General features: G+C 38.6%; 1 protein-coding gene across 2 annotated transcripts in view; it reads right to left on the bottom strand.

Annotated features, from left to right (window-relative positions):
• Nucleotides 1–11,510, bottom strand: part of ccdc120b (coiled-coil domain containing 120b) — a 31,412-nt gene that overhangs the window by 4,770 nt on the left and 15,132 nt on the right. Inside the window, exons 5-9 of one of the 2 annotated variants that reach the window (XM_028447512.1) lie at nucleotides 7,336–7,437; nucleotides 7,137–7,257; nucleotides 6,996–7,055; nucleotides 875–1,028; nucleotides 684–785 (exon numbers count right to left, since the gene is read on the bottom strand). In XM_028447512.1, coding sequence (XP_028303313.1) covers nucleotides 684–785; nucleotides 875–1,028; nucleotides 6,996–7,055; nucleotides 7,137–7,257; nucleotides 7,336–7,437 — 539 coding nt within the window. The remainder of the gene's footprint in view (nucleotides 1–683; nucleotides 786–874; nucleotides 1,029–6,995; nucleotides 7,056–7,136; nucleotides 7,258–7,335; nucleotides 7,438–11,510) is intronic. The other variant, XM_028447513.1, reaches the window with a different exon arrangement.

Raw genomic sequence — 11,510 nt, 5'->3', positions numbered from 1 at the left:
CAATAGACTCTTCAGCCTTATTAAACCCTTTATCAAATGCATTACATTGATTTGGTGCGGCACCAGAAGTAAACACACAAGATTAAATTAAATTTCAATTCAACAACAAGTCATCTTATAACACTAAGGCAGAAATTGACTCCAAGAACACACAAAAAAAACGCAAAACTACACAAAATTACTCCAAAATCACATGAGACGACTACAAAGATACACAAAAATAACAGGAACATAAAGAAAACAAGAACAAAAATTACTCTAAGAACACAAAAAAAAGCACAAAACAACACCAAAAAAACATGAAGACTACAAATTTACAGAAAAATAACAGAAAAATTAAATAAACAACATAAAGAATTACTCCAACAACACAAAAGGACAATAAAAATGCACAAAATAACTCAAAAACAAACACAATTACAAAAAATTGCACAAAAGGACAACAGAATTACACAAAATTACTCAAAAACAAACAAAATTACTCAAAAACAAACAAAACTACACAAAAATGTAACAAAAAACAATTTAAATACACAAATTTACTCCAAAAACACATAATACTACAAATAAACACAAACATGAAAGATAGACAAAGAAAACAAGAACAACAATTAGTCCAAGAACAAAAAAGAACGACAAAAATAAGCAAAGTGACTCAGAAAAGCAGCTGCAGCTCCGACTACCTGATGTGGACGCTGATGGGAGCCGTACGGCCCAGCATTGGAGTCGCAGGAACACTTCGGCCCTCAACATTCGAAGAACTTTTGGGAAGAGAATGAGTCGGGCTGTGAAAGGAAGAGTTAATAAACCCTCAGACAGGTCTGACAGGCTGCACTGACAGCAGGATGGAGTCATTAGGCAATAGCTACTGTACCTAACAGAGCTTGTGACAGAATTGCGACGTGTCCTCATCTCGTAATAAATCTCTACTGGAGACAGTTTCCTGCTGATTCTGTGGTCAGGGCTGCCCACGGTGAGGCGGGGCTGGGACAGAGAGCGCTGGTCAGCAGCCACGCTCGGGGAAGACTCTGTTAGGACAGAAAAAAGACAATTAGTCTTTTATAGTTTAATATAATATCAATATAAACAGTATATACTACAAATACCATAAACATTAAACCTTTTTTTTTAAAACCCTTACTTTCTTAAATATTGTTTCTTTTTAGTAAATCTTTATTAATCTTTATCAATTTGTATTCAATCTGGGGAGATTTTGTTGAATAATTTGAAATTATGGATTTTGGAGAAAAAAAACGAGTTCTTTCAACAACAATTTACAACTGAATTAGTTGATAATTTACACAATGATTCAGGTTTTCACTGTCATTTTCACTTGTTCCTGCAGACCGAATCGGATGCTTTGAAGGGCCGGATTTGGCCCCCGAGCCTCGAGTTTGACACATGTGCATTAGGCTAACCAGAGAAAGTAAACCTCATCATTCAATCAATCAATCAATCAATCAATCTTTATTTGTATAGCGCCAAATCATAACCAATGGTATCTCAAGGCACTTTACAGTAGAGCAGTCTTAAGGACGGACTCTTCATTTTATGGATACACACATATGCATATATACGTATATACACATACATATGTATCCCACACCCAACATGAATTCATCATGGCGGCAAGGAAAACCTTCTGTTAAGCAGCAGGAACCTTGTGTGGATCCCATTCCTATGATGAACAGCCATCCACGTTATGCTGTGTTGGGTGTGTGCAGAGAAAAGGGTGGAGACAGAGCCGCTGAGTCTCTGTAACTCCACACTGAGGATCCCACGGACCTGCAAGACAAAAGCCAGAAGGAGTACAGGAGCAAACACACAAGGGAGTAAGCAGACATAGAGGGAGTGTTTGAAAGAGGAATGGGACCCTCTCCGGTCCCTCTCTAACCTAAATGACCTCTCTCTTAACGCCCTCTCCAACCTCTCTCCAACCGAGCATGCCAGACCCCCCCCCCCCGGCAGTCTATGCCTATTGCATCTTAATTATGAGCTATGAGCTGGTTCCTAACTAAAAGCTTTATCAAAGAGGAATGTTTTGAGCCTAACCTTAAAGGTAGAGAGGGTGTCTGCCCCCCGAACCGTGGTTGGTAGATGGTTCCAGAGAAGTGGGGCCTGATAACTGAAAGCTCTTCCTCCTATACTACTTTTAGAGATGAATGGAACAACGAGTAGTCCAGCATTTTGAGAGCGTAGTGTTCTGGGGGGATTGTATGGCACTACAAGCTCCTTGAGATAGACTGGTGCCTGTCCATTTAGGGCTTTATAAGTGAGAAGAAGAATCTTGAATTCTATTCTATATTTTATGGGAAGCCAATGCAGAGAGGCTAATACAGGAGTAATGTGATCTCTTCTCCTAGTTTTAGTCAGTACACGTGCTGCAGCATTTTGAACCAGCTGAAGTGTCTTAAGCGACTTGCTCGGGCAGCCTGCTAAAAGAGAATTACAATAATCCAGTCTAGAGGTAACAAAAGCATGGACTAGTTTTTCGGCGTCGCCCTGAGACAGGATAGATCTGATTTTAGCAATGTTACGAAGATGAAAGAAGGCAGTTCTTGAAGTTTGTTTTATGTGAGAGTTGAAGGATAAATCCTGATCAAATAGAACCCCAAGGTTTCTAACAGTTGTGCTTTGTGCCAGAGTAATGCCATCTAGGGCAGTTAGGCTAGCATAGGTTTCTCTAAGGTGTCGCGGGCCCAGTACAATGACCTCAGTCTTGTCTGAGTTGAGAAGAAGAAAATTTTGGTCCATCCAGGCCCTAATGTCCTTTAGACAGGCCTCAAGTTTAGATAGCTGATTTGTCTCACCTGACTTCATTGATACATACAGTTGGGTATCATCAGCATAGCAGTGGAAGTTAACAGAGTATTTTCTCATAACATTACCAAGGGGGATCATATAGATACAGAAGAGGATTGGACCTAGCACAGAGCCCTGAGGAACCCCGTAGCTTACTTTAGTGTACACAGAAGACTTATTATTCACGTGTACAAACTGGTACCTATCAGATAGGTAGGACTTAAACCAGTTTAGGGCAGTCCCTGTGATTCCAAGTAATTTCTCTAATCTCTCTAGTAGAATATAGTGATCTATAGTGTCAAAAGCTGCACTAAGATCTAATAAAACCAGCACTGAGAGTCGTCCTTCATCTGAAGCCCAGAGTAGATCATTAGTTACTTTAACTAAAGCAGTCTCTGTGCTGTGTTGAGCTCTAAAGCCTGACTGGAAGTCCTCGAACAGGCTGTTGTTTTGAAGAAATTCACAGAGCTGAGCTGCCACAACTTTCTCAAGAATCTTTGAAATAAAAGGAAGATTAGATATAGGCCTGTAGTTTGCTAAAGTGCTGGAATCAAGAGTAGGTTTTTTGAGAAGGGGTTTGATTACAGCTACTTAAGACTGAGGTCATTGTACTGGGCCCACGACACCTTAGAGAAACCTATGCTAGCCTAACTGCCCTAGATGGCATTACTCTGGCACAAAGCACAACTGTTAGAAACCTTGGGGTTCTATTTGATCAGGACTTATCCTTCAACTCTCACATAAAACAAACTTCAAGAACTGCCTTCTTTCATCTCCGTAACATTGCTAAAATCAGATCTATCCTGTCTCAGGGCGACGCCGAAAAGCTAGTCCATGCTTTTGTTACCTCTAGACTGGATTATTGTAATTCTCTTTTAGCAGGCTGCCCGAGCAAGTCGCTTAAGACACTTCAGCTGGTTCAAAATGCTGCAGCACGTGTACTGACTAAAACTAGGAGAAGAGATCACATTACTCCTGTATTAGCCTCTCTGCATTGGCTTCCCATAAAATATAGAATAGAATTCAAGATTCTTCTTCTCACTTATAAAGCCCTAAATGGACAGGCACCAGTCTATCTCAAGGAGCTTGTAGTGCCATACAATCCCCCCAGAACACTACGCTCTCAAAATGCTGGACTACTCGTTGTTCCATTCATCTCTAAAAGTAGTATAGGAGGAAGAGCTTTCAGTTATCAGGCCCCACTTCTCTGGAACCATCTACCAACCACAGTTCGGGGGGCAGACACCCTCTCTACCTTTAAGGTTAGGCTCAAAACATTCCTCTTTGATAAAGCTTTTAGTTAGGAACCAGCTCATAGCTCATAATTAAGATGCAATAGGCATAGACTGCCGGGGGGGGGGGTCTGGCATGCTCGGTTGGAGAGAGGTTGGAGAGGGCGTTAAGAGAGAGGTCATTTAGGTTAGAGAGGGACCGGAGAGGGTCCCATTCCTCTTTCAAACACTCCCTCTATGTCTGCTTACTCCCTTGTGTGTTTGCTCCTGTACTCCTTCTGGCTTTTGTCTTGCAGGTCCGTGGGATCCTCAGTGTGGAGTTACAGAGTCTCAGCGGCTCTGTCTCCACCCTTTTCTCTGCACACACCCAACACAGCATAACGTGGATGGCTGTTCATCATAGGAATGGGATCCACACAAGGTTCCTGCTGCTTAACAGAAGGTTTTCCTTGCCGCCATGATGAATTCATGTTGGGTGTGGGATACATCTGTATGTGTATATACGTATATATGCATATGTGTGTATCCATAAAATGAAGAGTCCGTCCTTAAGACTGCTCTACTGTAAAGTGCCTTGAGATACCATTGGTTATGATTTGGCGCTATACAAATAAAGATTGATTGATTGATTGATTGATTGACTTTAAAGGACTGTGGCACGTAGCCTATTGATAGGGATATATTTATTGTCTCCAACAAAGATGGGCAGACTAGGGGAACAACTTCTTTAAACAGCTTAGTTGGGATCGGATCTGAAAGGCAGGTCAATGGTTTGGAGGATGAAATAATAGAGTTAAGTTCCTGAAGTCCTATATCATCACCTTCATCATAACCAAAGTGTCAAAGTCATTTTTTCTCATTTTGAGAAAATAGCAAAATGTACAATAATGTGTATTTATTACTGTAACTACTTTGTGTATTAAAACAATATATATATCAATGCAAGCTCATTTAATACAGATCTAACAACTTACTATCAATAAATAATGATCAAATATGACAAAAAGGCAAATAAATATTGAGTTCTGACCAGGACTTCTTCATTTTTCATGCATGACTTCATTAAAAACCAAAAGTCTACTGATGATTTAGTCAAATGTTATTTGGAAATTCCCTATAAATGGATGATTATGAAAAACTTGAGTTATGTTTGTCAAAAAGGAAACTTTGCTATAGCAGATTTTATCTGCAAAACATGGGGTAAAAGGGAGGGTACAGTTTACTGCTAAGCTGTGAACAGATCATGTCACTTTGTTTTTGTTCTGATTTTTCTTTGTCCGTTATCTTTATCTGGGGAACACTACAGTTATATCTCTGGTGTCTAATAAACCAATGAGGGTTGGACACTTTTAGTGCATGACACATAAAATGAAAAATCTATCAGCAACATTTTGAGACAGTGATCCATGCTTTTATTACCTCTGGACTGGACTACTGTAACTCACTGTACGTGGGGATTAGTAAATCTCTCCAGATGGTACAGAACGCTGCTGCTCGGCTTTTAACTGGCACGAGAAAATGTGAGCACAATTCCCCCGTCCTGAGCACTTTTTAACTTTTTTTAAATCATTGCATGGCCTCGCAATACCTGGCAGACCTTCTTCACCCCTATGTCCCTACTCGGGCACTTAGATCAGCTGACCAGTGACTGCTAAGGGTGTCAGACGGCAGAAAAAAGCTCAGAGGCGACCGAGCTTTCATATCAGAGAGGCTTCATCTCTGCTTGTTTTAAAATCTCTTTTAAAAACACACCTTTTTACTTTGGCTTATGGCTTTTAAATTCCATTGATTTCATGTACACTGTTATTTTATATTTTGTCTTATAGTGTGTGTACTTTATATATCTGTTGTCACTTTGTCCCCCTATTCCTGGGTTTTAAAAGTGCTTTATAAATAAAATTGGATTGGATCTATCTATCTATATATCTATCTATCTACAGTATCTATTCATACATCTATCTATCTATATATCTGTATAACTATCTACCTGTTTATCTAACCATCCATCCATGTCAGAAATCAAATATTCCTAAATCACATCAAAAGTGACTATTGAAGGTCACCTGCTTTAGAAAGTTTACAAGGACTTGTGCAATTTCACATTAGTTAGAAAATGTAAAAATACATGCGTTAGGCATAATATCCCAATGAAGGTGACGTAATGTTCTTATAACTTTAGATTTTTCTTCTAATCCATATCAGGGAACAGCTGATCAGCTGCTATATTGGCGCACTTGGAAGTTTGGTATTACTTCATATGTTTTTCACAAATGCACACGATCTGTTTCGCAAATACATATTTTATGCAAACTTATAATATAAATTCTGAAATACACACGCTCTACTTCACAAATATTATTTTGAGTGCACTCTTGTTTGAACACTGCGTATGCGCACACACATCAGTAGCTCTGCAATTAGTTTAAAAGTGTGGAGAAAATGTAAGAAGCCACATGATTAGCTGAAAGCAAACACACCTGATTGGCTGATGAATCTGTCAATCACTTTTATCAGCCAATGGTGACTTTCGTTGACCCGCGACGTCGGGGCAGTCTCTAAATTCACCTTACACACATTTCTCTCACAAATGCGCAGATGTCTCACAGCACAGAAGCAATTTGTAAATGCACATTCAGCAATTTGCAATATCTGTGGATTTATATTACATGTGTGCCTCAAAATAATATTTGTGAAGTAGAGCGTTTGCGTCTCAGAATTTATATTATAAGTTTGTATAAAATATATATTTGGGAAACAGATTGTGTGCATTTGTGAAAAATCCTGCAAGAGTTCATTCATTATGATACTGTTCTGATTGTATAGTGTTTACTCCGTCTCATTCTTTAGGACTTCTACATTCTCAGGAGTCTGGTATAATAACAATAGTCTACAGTAGAACCAGTGATGTACTTCAACCGTCACAGGCAGATTGATACAGAACATTTGATAGAGATGACTCACCGTTGTCATGTGATGTTGAATCTGACATAGAGCTGGTGCTCTCAGACATCACAGAGTCTTCTGAAAGACACATCAGGTTGGTTTTTTTTACTGTAATTTCAAAATGTGTGTGAAAGTGTTGATAATGGCGTGTTATTGTACCTGTGTGACACCCCCGATGCACCGTCCTCTTACTGTTTAAATGATTGGGGTCAGATTCGGACGGTCTGTGCAGAGCTCCAGTAAACATGGCTTTCATCTGCTTTCTTTGAAAAGCCTCGTCCTGCAGCCACAGAAAGCAGAACGACCAACGTCAGACTCAGCAACGTGAACACAATCAGCATCCAAGGTGTCCACTTACCTCTGCCCTGGTGCTGGGACACAGGCCAGCTCTGCGCTGCACCGTGGGGGGTTTATCCCCCGTCTCCAGGGGGAACGCACGTGGCAGCTTCCCCGTCAGCTCCTGCAGAGGACGTTTTAATTAGCCTCCAGCAGCTAAAATCACTCCTGACTGGAGTGTGTGAGTCCACAGAGGGAATGCAAGGAAAACCATGGCACTCAACTAAAGACTTCAAATGTCAATAGACACTTCAACTTTATTAAACCCTTAATCAAACACATCACTTTGATTTTATAAAGACACAGAATTCTAGTTAAGTTTATTTAAATAGCACCAAATACAACAATAAGTCATCTTATAGCAATCATCAGAAAATGACTGCAAGAATACAAAAAACAGCAAAAAAAAATAAAAACACAAATGTACCCCGAAAACACGAGACGACAACAAATATACACATATATGAGAGAAAAATGAATAAAACGAGAACAAAAATGACTCCATGAACACAAACCGACAACAGAAATACACAAGAATTACTCAAAAACAAACAAAACTACAAAAAAATTGCACAAAAATACACTAATGAACTCCAAAATCATATAAGATAACTGAAAAATATAGAAAACGAGAACAAAAATGACTCCAAAAAGACAAAAGGACAACAAAATTACTAAAAACAAACCAAACAAAAAAGTGGACAAAAACAACAAAAAAAACTACTAATTTACTCCAAAAACTCATGAGACAACTACAAATATACACAAAAATGACAGAAAGATAAAGAAAATGACAACAAAAATGACTCCAAAACACAGAAAGACAACAGAAATACAGGAAATTACAAAAAAAACAGGCAAAACTACAACAAATTACACAAAAAAACACAAGTTTACTCCAAAGAGATGACTACAAATATACACAGAAATACCAGAAAACGAGAATAAAAATGACTCAAAAAACACAAAGTGACTCAAAAACAAACAAAACTACAGAAAATTGTACAAAAAACAGCAAAAAAACCCCCCACAAATTTACTCCAAGACGATGACAAATATGCATTAAAATAACAGAAAAATAAAGAAATAGAAAACAAAAATGACTCCAAGAACACAAACGGACAACGGAAATTCTTAAAATTACTCAAAAATGATCACACTCCAAAATAATTGCACAAAAAGGACGACAAAAATACACAAATGGTCGCAAAACAAACAAAACCACAAGAAAATGCATAATAGGACAACAGAACTACACAAATTTACATCAATCCATCATTGCTGTGAATGTTGAGTTATTAATCTTTCTGCTGATGAGGGGAGTTAAGAGCCATTTTTACTCCGCTTGAATAAAAAAAAGAAAATCACATATTTCAACCCGAGTGGGTGCAGAACTTGTTGGAAACGCTGATATTCTTCACACATCTAATGAATGTAAGCTTGATTGCTCCTGTGAGCCTGTCAGTGCTTGTTAATAAAGCTGCAGCTGCCTCAGCGTCTCTGGAGCAGCTGTTTAACACATCCCAGTGTTTTCAGCTGGATGTACAGTGACTCATTCACTCTCACCGTCTATTTCTGATGCAGAAGACGTCTGCCACTTGTCAGTTTGAAGCGCTGCTGCACAGCGGCAATATTTTGTTAGCATTCAAGTGTAACTGGGAGAGGAGTTTTATTTCTGTCATATCACAATTCAGTGCAGTTCACTCTTTAGGGCATGGATGGGCAACTTTGATCCACAAAAAGGTAAATGTCTGATCCGAGGGTCATTAATATTGCACAAAAGGACAAGAAAAATACACAAATTTCCTCCAAAAACATAAGACAACTACAAATATACAGAAAAATTTAAAAAACGAGAACAAAAATTACTCCAAGAACACAAAAGGACGACAGAAATACACAAAATTACTTAAAAACAAACACACTACAAAAAATTGCACAAAAGGGCAACAAAAAAGACACAAATTTACTCCAAAACATATAAGATGACTCCAATTTTACACAAAAATAAAATAAAAATAGAAAAATAACTACAAGAACACAAAATGACAACAAAAAACACAAAATTACTCAAAAACAAACAAAATACAAAAAAAATGCACAAAATGACAACAAAACCACACAAATTTAATCCAAAAAAACATAGGATGACTGCAAATATATACACAAAATAACAGGTTGTCCTTAAATATTGGCAAAACTAAATTTATGATTTTTGGTCAAAAAGCATCAGATAGAGTGAATTTATTTAGTAAAGGAATTCAAATACAAAAAACAAATGAGATTAAGTTTTTAAATGATGACATCAAATTATCGAGAACACTTAAGACGTTCAAAAATATTGTGAAACGTATTATGTTGAAGAAATGTGAGACAGAAGTGTAGCTGTATTGTGGTTTCAAAGGAGTTGAGACAATGGCCCCGTTTACACGACAACGTTTTCTAGTAAAAATACAAACGTTTAGTCTGTCCGTTTACACGGCAACGGCGTTTTGGAGCTTGAAAACGCAACTTTTTAAAAAACGACAATCTCACTACAATCACAGTGCTCTAACCCAGGGTCGGGCTTAATTTCTATCTTTTTAACACAGACTCTGGTTGGACTCGGCTTGGACGCTGCGCGATAAACAAACGATCAAGTGATGTTTTGATTAGTGCGAGAAAGACTCACAAATGTTTAGTGAAGACGTGAATGGAGGTTGTCCTCTGGTACAGTCTGGTTGTGGCGCTGTGTGTGTCACATGTAGAAACAAGCTGCAGAGCTGTGTGTAATGCAGCAGTAAACCTCTACGTAGCATCTGTAGCATCATATGAAGCTGCTTGTCATGTTTATACCGGAATTTCCAGACTAGAAAGCGCACCGCTTATATTGGCCGCATTCCAATAATTTAGCAGTTTTCCAAGAAAAATCCACACAAAGGGCACATCGTTAAATAAGCCGCACTCTTTAAGCTGATGAGGGTGACCTTCAGACGACTCAGCAAATCAGAACGGGCAAGTAGGCGGCCTGCTATAATCCTGTCAGGTTTAAAAGAGATTTACGTGTTTCAACTGATAATTTTCTGCTCCACGTCTGCATATCAGTTTATGTACAGCTTTTTATGGTTACTGGTTCCAGACTGATAAACCGCTTTGTCCGTTCTACTTACCGTGAACTACCGGGGAGCGATCACAGCGAGTCAGACTCTGAGACGTGATCGCTTCTGAACAAACCAAAAGTGGTGATTAAACAACTTAAAGCTGTTTATTACTGAATGGCTGATTTTTACTGTACTCAGGCTGTTCTGATCTTCGCTCCGACTCGTCTGTCAGTTCTCCTCACGTGAGCTTCTGCATCGGCCTCAGAGTCCAGGGAGTGACATCATGACAAAATGACTGATCAGAATGATTCAGTGGGAGCGCGCTCGATTTAATGTAAGCAGCTTCATTGGTCCACTTAAACGGTAATTTCATTGGTCTAATGTGTGTCAATTCTTTGGCAGCATGAAGAAATCCACAAATTAGCCGCGTCATTGTTTAATCCGCATGGTTCAAAGCATAGGAAGAAAAAAGCGGCTTATAAAAGTTACGGTAGTTGTATACAGAACGAGTGACTAGTAAATATAGTTGAGTTATAAAAGAAACTTACCTACATTTGAACAGCGTGAGCCAGCAATGGGTTCAGGATTAAAGAGAGATCAGCTTTCTTTGGGTCGTATTCTGTGTCTATCTTACTTGTGTTCAGCTTCCACTTATTTTGGATCAATGCAAAACCACACCTCCATCTATTGGCCTGGCATGTATACATCACCATTTTGATGCATATTGAAAATGTGTGAATGTGGAACTTTTTGGAAACAAAAACAGAAGCAAAAAGTTGTGTAAACAGGGCCAATGGTGTATTTTCGTATGAATCTACTGTATATACTGATATCTATACTATACTGATGAACTTTTTATTCTGACAGACTTTTATTGGAACTTTTGTTGTTTTTAATGATGATTGAGTTTGTTTGGCTTGAATCTTCAAAGTGTAGTTGAATGTTGTTGGAAGGGGCATGTGCAATTTGTACTTGTGCAATAAAAGGATTCTCTTCTATTCAATGACTGTGTTGCAGTTTGCCTTTGTTTAATGTGATACATTTTTTTACCTGGCAAAAGCCAGATTGACGTGTAGCCCCTCCCTCTAACTCCAGTTCTCCACATGGATCTGTGTCT

This window comes from Gouania willdenowi, chromosome 5 (genome assembly GCF_900634775.1).
Source record: "Gouania willdenowi chromosome 5, fGouWil2.1, whole genome shotgun sequence".
In the NCBI taxonomy this organism is placed as follows: domain Eukaryota; kingdom Metazoa; phylum Chordata; class Actinopteri; order Blenniiformes; family Gobiesocidae; genus Gouania; species Gouania willdenowi.
This window is presented reverse-complemented; position numbering and strand designations above follow the sequence as displayed.